Raw genomic sequence first — 13,913 nt, 5'->3', positions numbered from 1 at the left:
TGTCTATTCCCTGCAAGGGGAAAAGCAGGCAGAGGAGGAGGAGCCACAGCCTGTCCTGACACAGAACGGCTCTCCTCGGCTGAACCGTGTCGACTTTGCCAACCAACCATGCCCGGAGGTCTACGACGTCCGTCTGCAGCGGAAGGAGAATGAAGGATTTGGCTTCGTCATCCTCACCTCCAAGAGCAAACCTCCTCCTGGGGGTAAGTGCCATGTCCTGGTGGCTCTGCCTCTGCCTAACCTTGCTGGGGCTTCTCCACGGATATCTCTTCCTCTGCAGTGCTGGTATTTCCCTCATAGTCAGCTTTCATTCACACTGGCACAGCTCAGCCAGTTGAGTGTTGGTGTGTCTTTCTTCATATTTATGCTCTTGTTCACACAACTGTGACATAATTGGGGAAAAGGGAATTTATATGTCACACAACCCATACCCAAGAGTGTGCACTTGTCCCAGGGCAGCATTTGGGATGTAGATATTTGTCAGGCCATAGTGATGTTGCATTAATTCATAGGCATTTTAATGGAAGCATAGTTTCAACCTTGGCTTGATATTACCTAATCAGGTAAAAATTCTTATTTTGGGGATCTGAGGAAGTAGAGTGTACAGTATTTGGTGGAAAACAATGAACTTGTTACTGTCTTTGAGTGTGTTTGTCTAGAAAGATCATCAAAATGAAAAAGTAGTCTAGTCTGGTATTGCAGTTGTGAGATATGGACCCGGCTCAGGCATAGTTGTCTCTAGTTCTGCCTCTGTGCTCGTCTCTGGGAAAAGAACTGAAATCGGTCTTTTTTCCTTCCTTCCTCAGAATGTTTCCTTTGTTCTCCAGTCTGTCCATTCTGGCTCCATAGCTTTGGTTTCTGGAGGAGTCTGCACAGGGCACAGTGTCACTCTGGGGTGAACTGAGGGAACTGAGCCAGGAGAGCTGGAGGAAATTTGAGAAAATTATTACAAGTGCATATTCATCTCAGAGACCAGGAAAAGCAGTCAAGTCTGTGCAAAGCTGATGTAGCACCTTGCTGGCCTTGCACAGGCTCCCTGCTCAGGTCCTCACCTGACTGAATCAGTCCCCGGCAGGAGAAGTTTGATGTATTTTTAAAGTGTGTTTAAGAGTTAATTTTTGTTTGCAGGTAGGAAGAGTTTGCCCATGCATCTGAATATCTGTGTTACAGTGGATGGCCTAACTCTCTCTGAGCCTGCACTGTCTGTCAGGGTCGATGCATGAAATGGAAAACTACATTATATATGGTAAAACCAACCGTTCTGGTGCGCTCCAGGGCCACGCATTCTCACTCATCCCTTTGCAGATGTGATCCATTTCCTCCCCATGTTTTCCTTCAGGCACAGCACCCTGTACGTGAGAAGGCCATGCTGTGTGGTTGGCATCTCCATTCACTCACAATGAAGCATTCCTCGTTATTTGAAGGTTTGTCCTGTACAAGCAGTTTCACCCTTTGGAGCAGGAGACGAGGGACGAACACTGATCTCTGCTCTGTGGTGACCAGTGACAGGACCAAGAGAGCTGGAGCTGTGCCAGAGGAGAGTTAGGTTGAATATTAGGAAAAGCTTCTTCACCCAGAGGTTGGTGGGGCACTGAACAGGCTCCTCAAGCAAGTAGTCACAGGCCCAAGGCTGCCAGAGCTAAAGCAGTGTTTGGTCAACACTCTTCAGGCAAAAGGTGCGATTTGTTTTGGGATGTCCTCTGCAGTGCCAGGAGTTGATGATCCTTGTGGGTCCCTCTAACTCAGCATATTTTGTGATTCTGTGACTGGCAGTTCTGGGTCTATGAGATGCTTATCTGATGTGCACATGATAGGATTCTTGAGGCTGCCCTGTGCAGGGCCAGGATTTGAATTTTTGTCCTTGTGGATCCCTTCCCGCTCAGGATATTCCATAATTCTGTAAATACTTACGGTGTTGCTGTGCCTGTTCTTGTTTCTTAGTGATTCCTCACAAGATTGGGCGGGTTATCGAGGGAAGCCCAGCTGACCAGTGTGGGAAGCTGAAGGTGGGTGATAGAATCTCAGCGGTAAACAGCCAGTCCATCGTGGAGCTCTCCCATGACAGCATTGTGCAACTCATCAAGGATGCAGGCAACGTGGTGACCCTCACAGTGGTGGCTGAGGAAGGTAAGGAAGGTGCCACCACACTATCAAAGTTGGGTATTTATCACTGCTGAAGTTTATTGGCTTAAATGGAGCACTTGAAGATGTTTGGAAATTACGGAGAGTAAATCTTAGAATATCCTGAGTTGAGTGGGACCCATGGGGATCATCATCTCCTGGAAGTTGAATAAGTTGGAAGCTCATGTGTTTGCTCTGGAAGAGCTGAAGGCCGGTGGGACAGAGAGAGGAGCTGCCACAACAAGGTGCTTGTACCCAAAAAGGAGCTAAAATTACTAACAACTCAGTGGAGAGTGAGAGAAATTCTCATGTGTGAGAGAGAGAAAATGCTGCTAACATAGAAACATCCTGTCCGGACCTCGTATTCTCCAGCCAAAGAGAAATGACCCCTCAGGGGGCTGCAGCAGCCACAGGATCATGCTTAGTGAGAAAATCTCTCCCCAGCTCAGGGGCCCAGCTCCTGCTGCTGCAGGTCCTGCCAGAGCTCTGTTCCCAATGAGGCAAGCGCTGTCAGGATGCTCTGTCCCTGCTCTAAGGCCACAGGGACTCCTGCTTTCCAAATCTCTCCATTTAAACCATGAGTTTTTGCTTTCTCCTGTGTTAAAACAGACAAATTCCCTAATGCTGCATCCCTGCAGCAGAAACATGCTGCAGTTCTGTCTGCCAAAGCTCCCCTTTGGAAAAGGGTAACATCCCACCACACGGGAAAAAAGTCTTGACAGGATTTTCCTGTCAGTCTTGTGCCTGCAAAACCTGCTGTGTCACCTGAGCAGCAAAGTGAGTCCTAGGTACTGCAAAGTCCCATCTTTGGAGACTGTGACGTAATGACAGTTCCCATGTAACACTGTGTGCACTGTGGTATTGTTTCTAAACAAAAATGTAATACTTAAGAAATCCAGTAATTTGGAGAGAAAAGCTGTTTTCCTGACCTGCATTTTTCTTGATTGCTGCTTAATTAAACTCCCTGTCATTATTTTGTTAGAAAGTTGGCTTTCTTCACCTTTGAGATAAGAAATACCTAGAGCCAGGCTGTGAATAAAACCAGCAGATGACTGTCTAATTTCACATTCATTGCAAATATTTAACATGCCATCTCAGTCTGTAACACGAAATTTCAAAGACTTAATATTCCTTTTTGTTAATGCTTGAAGTAGAGAGGCCTCTATAAGTTGTTATTTTTCTATTGAGATTTTTATTTTTATCAAATCTGGTTCATTCCAGTTTGAAGAGACAAACTTCAAAGCAGTTGCCATGGGTGATGTTTATAAAGCAACTGAAGTTTGAGTTGGTTGAATTAGATCTGTTTTCTCTGCAGCTTTTAGTCATCAAATACAGACTGATTTGGGTTGGAAGGACCTGAAAGCCCATTGGGCTGCCATGGACAGGAAGACCTTCCACTTGTTTTCAAAATAAGTTTTCAGACTATCAAATTTCTACCCATTATTTGTGTATGGCCTTACATGGACTTTGTGTAAAAACCTTTCCCGCTGCCTCAATTACAGATTTGGAGCCAAAATACAGAGAGAAAAACACAACCTGGGGAGACTCAACAAAGAGAGGAAAGAACCCCTCAGTAGCAGGTGGTAAAACCAGAGAAAAGATCAGTCAGAAAAAATCTGTGGCTCAGAGGAGCTGAAGTTGGTATGTTTGAGATGTAAATAATTTTGTGACAATGAAGGAGAAAGAAGCAGAACCGGTTCCACTGGAGTGGGAATATATCTCCACTTTAAAATTCCCCTTGATGTAGCTGAAGAAATAGACTTCCGCTCACAGTAGAGCCCTGTGTAGGGGGGGAATCCAGCATGGATGTGGGTGAGTCGAGGCTTCAGGTACTCAGGGACAGAGCTGAGCCTCACAAGGCTGGTTCCCACCAGGAAAATCCAGGATACAGCTCCAAAAACACCAAATGTCCTTTTTGCTGGAAGCTATTGAGCCTCACAAGGCAGAAACCCTGACAGAGTTTGCTGTTCCCTAGCTTTGTCCTCTGAGAGTGGCAACAAAACCTTTGCCTGGTCTCCTTCCGTCCCCCCAGGCTTTCACAGGCCTGTGATCTTGGCTTTTCATGGGATTAAATAAATTCCCTTCACGCGCCAGAAGAGATTCTTTAACATTTTTCAAAAAAGCAGGAGCCTGTCAGCTTTTGTCATGTATTAGCTGGGAACACACTAGACGAGGCTGCAGAGAGGCCTGCAGGATTTGTACAAACAGATGGCGTTTTTCTTGCCTATGCTTCTAAATTAAAAATCTGAGGATAAACCAGGAGTAAAAGTTGACATTTTTGTCTCTAGAGAAAAACCTCTTTAAGGCATGTCATGAGAACAGCATCAAGCAGATGTGTGGAGTGCTCGCGAGGTCTCGCATACCTGAGAAATTCAGTGTAATATGCTTTAAATTTCTCTTCCCTTAACATTCTTGAGCACTTTTTTGTATTTTAGTGAAATTTGTTTGTTCTTAATTAAGAAATGCAGTGATGTGCTGCACCTAATGGGGCAGGAACATCTCTAGTTCTGGTGCTGGGAATGATTGTTTTTTAACCCTTTCAGGGAAAAGGAGTTAATAGTTTATATTTCAGCACAAAAGTCCATCTTGGGCCACTGCTGGCCATTGAGATTCCAGCTAAGAGGCAGCTTTTAGCATAGACTGTGGTTCTTTATTCTTAAGCGAGAGCGTCATTTTTGTATCCTGAAACACGGGGCTTTCTCCAGAAATGCACTAGATTTATTGTAAAGTGCACACTAACAGTATTTTCCCTGGAGGGGAAAATAACTGGAAGTTATTTTAAATAGTTTTATCAAAACCTTATTTTTTACTTAGCTTTTGGGAGAAGGCAAAAGACTTTAACATTGCTCTTGATTGCCTGCCAGTGAACTCCTTCTCCCAAGAGACCAGTTCCTCACCTTGCCTGGAGCTGGGCAATGGAAAACTGTTGTGCCTTAAATGAGTTGGCAATTTCCCTTTATTTGATGGGGCCTACACTTTTAAATCCCCATTTCTCCTGCAGATGCTCATTCCGTTAACTTTACAGAGGGGTATTTATCAAATGGACATTGTTCTTCATCTCTTAAAAAATCTAATGATAATGAATATCTGAACCAATTTCATGGATCTGATCAGCCCTGATCCCCTCTGGCATTCATCAAGTTGCAAACAGGCTAAAACCCTTCTGTTCATGTCAGGGTCCATACAATTGTGTTGGTATTTCCAGAGGAAAAGCAGTGTAAAAGAATAAAGAATAGAATTCCTAAGAATTTATTCCATAGAACTGATGAGCTGTCCCTGGCTTGGAAAATCCTCTCTCTGTTGTGCCCACATGAGCTCGGCTCAAGGTGTCGTGGCTGCAGTCCCTTGGGAGCCATAGCCCCAGCACTGGTGGTGACCATTGTCCTGGCTGCAGATTTGTGAAGTTGTGACTGTTGATTTTGTTTGGATTCTAGAGCAACGTGGTCCTCCATCAGGAACAAACTCGGCCAGACAGAGCCCAGCCCCACAGCACCGACCACTGGGATTGGCACCGATCAACCCTGACAGGTTGGGAAAAGGGGCTAGGAATGGTGGGAAAAGCTTGGCCAGAGGGATTAATGTGAAGGCAGCAACCATGTCCTTTCACCTTTCCGTAGGGGAGCTACAGAAGGTGAAGCTGGAAGAGAAGTTTCTAATAGTTACCGGCTGTCCTGGCCTGAGCACAAGCACATGGCACAGATGGATGCTGCTTCAGGTGTTGGCAGCCGTCATTCCCAGGTATAAACATCCATCCAGAGGGTGTGGAGACAAAGGGAATACTCATCCAGCAAAGCACTCCAGTGGTATTACCACAGAGTTCTCAAAAGCAGAATGTTAAAACATTTCCCTGTCGGGTACAGGTAGAACAGTTGTGTATAGAAACATACTGAAGTGTCTCACAGAATGTTTTTGCTCATGTTTCAAATGTGATTATCTCCTGTGGGTAGTTGAACACTCATTATAGCTATGAAAGAAACACAAAATGCTTGTAATTCAGTGACTGTAGACCCTTTGGCAAAGTTTCTTCAAGAATTTTGTGCCTATCTCAGACTTAGAAGGAAAGATGTTCTGAATGTTTGGTCTTAGATTAAAACCATTACCCCGAGTCACCCCAAAGTTGGGATGAATGCTGTTTAAGTACTCAAAATATAGAAATATTGGGATATTTTTCTAGAAAAATAGAACATTAAATCTGCCTACAGGTCCTTATCTCTATTTTTTTTTTTTTTTCCCTCCCCCTGTGACTTCCTGCACAGAATGCTGGCTGTTTCCCAGTGGAGTTGGAAAGGGGCCCTCGAGGGTTTGGATTCAGCCTCCGAGGAGGAAAGGAATACAACATGGGCTTATTCATCCTCCGTCTGGCTGAGGATGGGCCGGCAGTCAAGGATGGGAGAGTCCATGTAGGTTTGGCTTCTCTAATCAATTTGTTGATGCAGTTGATACATTAATTTGCCCAGAGTGGCAACAAACTTGGATTCTTACAAGCACAGGGTCCCAGAACAGCATCTGGGCCTTTGACCTTCTTCCAGCTGTCCCTGTGGCCATGGACTTTTGGATGAGACGTCCATGAACAGCTCTGGCCATCCCAAAGGAATTGTCCGCTTTGCTGGGATTACAGTAGCATCCCTGGGTGTGAGCAGCAGGTTACTCACGGGTATTTTTGGAGCCCCAACAAGAGATTGCACAGTGCACCAAAGAGCCAGGAGGAGAATCACTGTCCAAGTCAGTTAATTTTTGAGGAATGTTTGTGTACATTGGGCTGCAGCTGTTCTATGCCTTTTCTGGAGATACAATCCTGATTTTTTTTCCCCAAATATTATGTTAATTCTTGCCTTTGTGTAAGGAATTCACTCTCAAATACTGTACTAAAAGCAAAGTACGTGGATACACGGAAGGAACAATGGTAAGCGAGACTCTGTGGCTGCTGCCCAGGGTTGGATTTTCAGAGGCTGGAAGTATCAAGGTGAGCCAGGTGGCCATGAGATGCTATCCCTTGCATTCCTTGTGCTTCCCTGTTGCTGGCACGTGGCTCTGGCTCTCTTTGTCCTGTATTTGCAAAATGGAGCTGGCACAGATACTTGCTGTGAGGCTTAAATGGATGTGGAATTCTTAGTATTCTTAACTTCTCTTACCCTGTTCTTCACAGTAATTAGTATTTTCCCCCACATGCTTGAGAGACAGCACAAGTTTAGCATTCAGTACTAATATTTTTTCTGATAGTCCTCCTTCAAGTGGTGTCACACTGAGCTCCAGGGCTTTGCTTTTTGGGCAAAGCAACCAAAAGAATTGTTCAGCCTAGAGAAGAGGAGCCGGAGGTCAGACCTCACCGGGGTCTGCAGCTTTCTCCCAAGGGATAGGACCAGTGGCAGGCCCTGGGGGAATGGCTGGAGCTGTGTCAGAGGAGGGTTATGTTAGATATTGGGAAAAGGTCCTTACCTCTGAGGGTGGTCCAGCAGTGGAGCAGACTACCCAGGGAATGGTCGCCATGCAAAAGCTGCCAGAGCTCAAAGAGTTTGGACAATGCTTTCAGGCACAGGATGGGATTGTGTTTTCAGAGCCACATCTTTGATCTTCTCATCCTTGACACTGAGCTCCTCTCAGTGCTGGCTTGTGCCAAGTCCCCAGCCCAGCCCGGAGCACGGATGGGCTGAGCTCACCCAGCCTGAGGTTACTCACACTTTTCATTTCTTGTCATCTGGATATGGTGTCTCTTTCTGGTTGTACTTTAGCAGTGTGAGGAGGAACTTCTCATCCAGCTAGCTGAGCTGTCCCGGTGTGTCTCAGACCCAGACTGTCCATGAGGAGCTGGCAGTGACCTCCTTTGGCAGAGTGACTTCAACAAAGCCCAGGAAGCCTCCTTAAGCTGCTAATTTTACGCACCAGTGACATCTGTTGGCTGCCGTGTGCAGTGCCAGATAGGCTCCCGCTCCCTTTTTTCCTCCATTTCCCTTCTCAGTTTTGCCTAAGAGAGAACTCCTTTTGGGGTGTGCTATTCGAGCCCCTTTCCAGCAGCCAGGGAAGTTAGCGGTGGCTGAAATTACCTGCCTGGTACCCGTGAGAGTTGTTTACTGGCTCCGAGACCTCACCACTGATCTGTCCAACTTGAAATAACAATTCCTTTCTCTACGTCAAACCCGTTTGTGCGGTGTTCAGCTTGGTGCTGCGTCCTGCCCTGGGTAAGGTGACCTCCGACGGGCGTGGTGGGGTTGATCCATGTGCTCCCTCCACAGCATGATCCAGAATCAATGAAAATATATTTAAGCACATCCTGTATCTGCCTCATCACTTGTAAATAAGTAGAAGATGTGGTTAAGATTTCTGGAATCTTTTCCTGAGCAGACAACTTCTCTGCACCTCTGAACCGCCAGACCCTGGGGTAACATCCTGCTTGTAATCCGTGGAATGGTGTCACTAATGCCCACTGGATTTTAGCATGAGAAGGAAAACAGAAGCACCTGCCTCTGTTATTTTTTCTTTCTAAATTAAAAACCAGTTCACAGTGTCCGAGATTCCCAAAAACTAATCTGCTGCTCTTTTTTCCTCAGGTTGGTGACCAAATTGTGGAAATTAATGGAGAACCTACCCAAGGAATCACTCACACACGAGCCATTGAGCTGATTCAGGCTGGAGGAAATAAAGTTTTGCTGCTGCTGAGACCAGGGACTGGATTGATACCAGATCACAGTACGTCGTCTCAAGGGCTTTTTGGTGTTGAGGGCACAAGGCAGGGAAGTAAAGTGGGATAAGGAGATTCTGCTGCTTGTTCACTGCAGTAGTTGGCAGTTGCCTTTGTGACAGCTGCGCATTTATTATTGAATTAAATTAAAATTTAAAATGATATAACATTAAAATTATAATTATTGAATTAAATTAAAAATTAAAATGATATAAAATTAAAATTATAATTATTGAATTAAATTAAAAAATAAAATTTGAAAAATAAAAACTATATTTTCAAATACAAGGAATACTTGGGGTAAAATTAGCACATGACAGTATGTAGGAGTATTGCACAATCTGAAATTATTTCATATTTCTAATTAGTTTCTCAGCTCTGTCCAAGCTAATCAAGTTTTTCTATAAATATATGCTGATTAACCCTAATTGCCTTTTAATTTAAATGAAAATTCTCTGTGCTACAGTATTGTCAAAAGTTTGTTTCTGTACATATTTACTCCTGGTTTTAGCCTTCTAAATTATGAAACACTTTGTTTTTCAAAGCCAGCACTTCAAGAAGCAGGAAAAGAACAACTTTACTCTCCAAAGGCATTCAGTTTGATTCACAGTGATTTCTGTGTCTACAAAAGGAAACCACAACTTTGTGGGCCAAAAAAGAAAAAAAAAAAAAAAAGAAAAAAAAAACAAAAACAAAAACCCAGGAAGGACAGCAGAGCAAATGTTTGCAGGAGCCACAGAGTTCAGAACTGATGACTTTGCGTCCAATGCAGTCCCAAGACTGCAAATCAGAGACTTGTGGCAGTTGTAGCAGCAGCATTTTAAAGCAAAGAACATATAACTTCCTAAATATGCATTTTAGTCTTTGTAAGCCCTGATGCTGACACCAAGGTGCTGATGGCTAAACTTCCTAAATTTTAGGGTCACTTTTTCTGATAAGGAGTTTTTCAGTCAGAGTGACCAAGCCCAAGCTTATCCTTTCAAAATCCCAGACACACAGTTTGAGCTACCAAATACTTAATGTGTTCAGTCACTTACTGGCATTCACTCAAAGGGTAAAATCTGCTCAGAGCTGTCTCAATTTGTTTCCTCCTGAGAGCTAGAAAAGGGTCCTGAGCATCACTACTGGCCCTGCTGGTCACAGAAATTCCCTGAGCTTGAGGGAGAAACAGAATCAGACAAAAGGGAACCTCTGGAGCATGTCCAGGCCAGACCTCTGTCTAGAGTGGGGCCTGGGACAGGTGAAGGAAATGGTGAAGTGGGGAAGGGTTTATGGCCTCTTGCCTCACTGTTAATCCTACATTTCTGATTGAAGTCTTGCTTGCTGTGCTCTGTGATTTTTTTTTTTTTGGTATGTACTTCTGGGCTTTTTCTCTTCCTCCTTCAGGTTTGGCTCCTTCCAGTCTGTGTCCCTACGTGAAACCTGAACAACATTAAGGGCTTTCAGTGCTTTTCTTGGTTTTCCTTAAAGACTTGGTAAATCTGCATGTCTTCTTTCATCTCTTCCTATTTTTAAAGTGCAAAGCTATGAATAACCTCAACTTTTCACTGTTTCAGATTTCTTTAGGCATAACAGTTCTGGTTTGTTAGGTTTTATTAAATAGTGTAGGTCGGGGGCTTTTTAATTTGAAGTTTTGCTGTGTAGGCTCTAAAATTGTTTTTATTCAAGACTGTGTCAGTCCTGCAGAGACACAGCATTCTGACCACTAGATATTTTTTTTCCAAAATCGCATCTTCAGGGTTGTTGTAGAACAACACAATACAGAAAGCTGGCTAAATAAAGCTTTGAAAGTATGATACTCCATAATGTTTTTTGAATTGAACTCAGTAATTTGCCAGTCATTACTTTTTGTGTGTTTAATCAAATCTCTTGCCCTTTGCTTCCAGGTGATTGGGATAGCTACAATCCTGCCTCATCAAATGTAATATATGAAGAACAGTCACCATTATTATCCTCATCTTCCCATTCTGCTTCCCCATCTGAAGTGTGTTATTTAGCAGTACTAGGAGAAGCTTTAACCAGAGTTCAGCTGTCTGAGGAACTGGAACAAACAGAGAACACTGTGCCTGACAAGACAAGCACTTTAACTGAAAACCTGTGTGAGAGGACGCCTCAGTCTTCGCCCCAGCGAACAAAGAACAGATGGGAATGTCCCTCAAGTCCTGGGTTTGCAATCACTAAAGGTAGTTCAGAAGCAGGGACCAGAAGGGGCAGATCTGCCAGTCCAGCAAAGTCAGGGGCTGCTGAAGTATGCCCTCACAGGGGATTCCACAGCCCCAGGAAAGGGGATCCTGAGAAAAACAATCTCTCACCTAAATCTGACGGTTCCAGGAATGAGAGTAAAACCACAGGAAAAGGGATGAAGAATAGTGACAAAAAGGAGTCTTCCCATGGAAATCGAGGAAGGTCAGCAAGTCCCCAAAGGCATCTCAGCAAGCCAGGAAGCACAGAAACAGTGGGAAGGATCCAAACATCCTGTTCTGTTGATCAGTTGAAGGGTGGGAATGGTAAACCAGAAGTCACCAGGAAAGAAATGAAGCAGAAGACCCCAGGAAAGACAGAAGGGTGTTCTGCAGACCAACATTACCCAGTGTTTGGTGGGAATAACCTTTCCTTTAGGGACTCCAAGAGAAATGCCTCTGAGGATGATTTATTAACCAAGTCTGGCTCTGGAGACACAGGTTCCAGCAGATTCAAAACCTCCAGCCTTTCCAATATCCCACTGCTTTCCATGGAGGAACAAAGGAGGATGGAAACACAGAAAGTTCTTCTGCTGAACAGACACCATGGAGAGAGACACACGGAGCTGCCCAATGAAACCAAAGATGGAACTTCCCACCTTGAGAAGATTTCTCCAGTAAGGAAAACACTGATAACTCCTGGGCCATGGAGGATCCCCAGTGGCTGCAAGGCCACCCCAGCAGCAGGGGTGCCTGGAAAACGGGTGTGACTGACTGAGAGACACTGTTTTTTAGAACATGTTTTGATCAATTTTCTAGTAAGGGTAATTTAAAGCATTGGTTTTTGTCACACAGTTGTTTTTTTTTTTTTTTTTCCCTCAAAAAGTATTTGATTTGTTCTTATAATTATCTAAGCTCCACAAAGGACTTTCAGGTTGCTTCAGTGAAACCCTTCCATGAGCTGCTGTCCCCATGTCCCTTTGCAGGCCATGTCTGCCGCTCCCAGTGTTGCACTGCTACAGATTCCCCAAGAATTGTGAACGCTGAACAAAGTTATTTAATGCCTCTATTGCCAATGTGATCCTGACTCCCTTCCTGTTGTTGTGCCAAGCTGTCTACTGAATCCAGTCAATCTAACCCTTCCCGCATGGATTCCATTCAGAGACAAGGCAGGTTTGGGTGTTTTCTCTAGAGCAGGTTGCATGTTTACATCAGGAAACCCACGTGTTCTTGCTAGGTCAGGGACAACATGGGCGAGTTGGTTCTGTCTGTTCCAGGACAACAAATGAGCTGCTGATGCTGCTCAGTTCATATGTTTGTTGGAATTTTTATTCCTAATAGAAAGCCCTGGTATATGTATTTGGCACAATTTTGTAATTTTGCTTTTTTTGACACAGCAGAATCACTAGTTCCTTGATTCACTGGGATTTGTGTTGCAAACATCCATGAGAGGAAAGAAAATTCCGCATTCTGTTAAATAACACAATTCCTTTGGTTTCACTTGTGGCACCATGACACCCTCAGCCTCAGTGTGGAGTTCATACTGAAGTCCCATCTTGAATTATTTAATGCTAGTTAGGAATTGGGGTTTTTTTTTTCCCCTCTGTAGAGGTGAGAACCGGCCTTAGGACAGACTCGGCTACCAGAGAAGCTTTTTCAGTGAAGTTCTTGCCTGTATATTTTAGAACTCTTCCACCTATTTACTATGGATGTGTGATCAAGAAGCATTGATGACAAACAGGATACAGGAGACACACAATCTATGGTTTGGGCTGGCAGAGATGTTTAAAGAGGGATGCTACCACCAGAACCTACTGATACCATCAGTCCTACAGTTGTAAGAACAATAGAAATGGAAGGGGTTTATATTATTCACAGTGATTATTTAGTGATTATTTCCCGACATCTGAGATTTTTAATGTCTGCAGAAAAGTGGTTAAAGAAGGCCCTTGGTCCAGTTTGCTGGAGAAAGAAGAGTAAATCATTGAGCTTTACTTAAAATACAAACATGATTTGCTCTTTGCAAGCGAATATCTCATTTTGACTTTCAAACAGTAAATGTTTTTGAAGGCTAACAAAGCACAGTGAGGCAGTTCTGAGTGGAATTCTTCACAAGTACAGCTGAGTGCTCAAACAGCTTTTAAACAAAGACTTTGGGAATTCAGAAGGCTTTGAAGCAGCTCTGAACTCTGCTCACCTGCTCAGCACCAGGTGAGCTACTGACACCAGGGTTGCTGAGTAGCATAACACATACAAATACTCCCTGGGAGGAATATGACTGTGAAATATTTAATACTCTGAAGCAGCCTGTATAGATATTGCCCTGTGTTCTTCCCCAGAGGTTGGTTGATGTTGAGCTGTGTGCACTCGACCTGACCACTGAGTACAGTGAAAAATCCAGTCCTTTAATTCCAGATGAATTAGCCCCACTGAAATTATTCCCTGCCATCAACTCCTCTCTGTTTTTCTATATGTTCATGTGACCTGGTAATGTCTTACCTGTGTGTGATTTCTCCTTCCATAGACCTTGTATCTGTACTTCCTGTGTCAGACTTAGCCATGTGGCCTTGGAATGCTACGCAATGTATGGATGTCCTGGGTGTAAATGTTTATATATTGTACAGCACCTTTATACAGACTTCTGAGGTTCTGACTAGAGAGAGACCTGTAAATTGCTCATTATTTTTTATATAGATATTAAAAACAAATTCCAGTTCATGGCCTGTTGATTCTGCGCTGTCTAAACCAGGTTCTTGCTTGGCTTTCAGGGGCGTCATGCAGGTTTTACCCACAAACATGCTACTCTTCTGGAAAATGAATGCAGTTTATCATTGGAAGTCCTTGATCCCCCATTCAAAAAACAAATGTTCAGCAAAGATGGTATAAAAATCATTAAGTCCTGTCAAAACAGTACAGTGATGAAGTACTCGTCCTGT

At 43.9% G+C, this 13,913-nt stretch overlaps 1 protein-coding gene across 5 annotated transcripts in view; it reads left to right on the top strand.

Annotated features, from left to right (window-relative positions):
* Positions 1-13,695, top strand: part of MAGI3 (membrane associated guanylate kinase, WW and PDZ domain containing 3) — a 56,458-nt gene extending 42,763 nt beyond the window's left edge. Inside the window, exons 15-22 of one of the 5 annotated variants that reach the window (XM_059868067.1) lie at positions 18-203; positions 1,942-2,127; positions 5,556-5,649; positions 5,739-5,859; positions 6,378-6,521; positions 8,667-8,805; positions 10,184-10,272; positions 10,684-10,824. In XM_059868067.1, the coding sequence (XP_059724050.1) occupies positions 18-203; positions 1,942-2,127; positions 5,556-5,649; positions 5,739-5,859; positions 6,378-6,521; positions 8,667-8,805; positions 10,184-10,233 (920 nt within the window). In that variant the 3' untranslated portion in view covers positions 10,234-10,272; positions 10,684-10,824. The other 4 variants (XM_059868065.1, XM_059868066.1, XM_059868069.1 and 1 more) reach the window with 4 other exon arrangements.
* Positions 13,696-13,913: the final 218 nt, after the last annotated feature.

The sequence above is a fragment of the Haemorhous mexicanus genome, chromosome 25 (genome assembly GCF_027477595.1).
Source record: "Haemorhous mexicanus isolate bHaeMex1 chromosome 25, bHaeMex1.pri, whole genome shotgun sequence".
In the NCBI taxonomy this organism is placed as follows: Eukaryota; Metazoa; Chordata; class Aves; order Passeriformes; family Fringillidae; genus Haemorhous; species Haemorhous mexicanus.
Note: the sequence above shows the minus strand (reverse complement) of the source record. Positions and strands in the feature narration are given on the sequence as shown.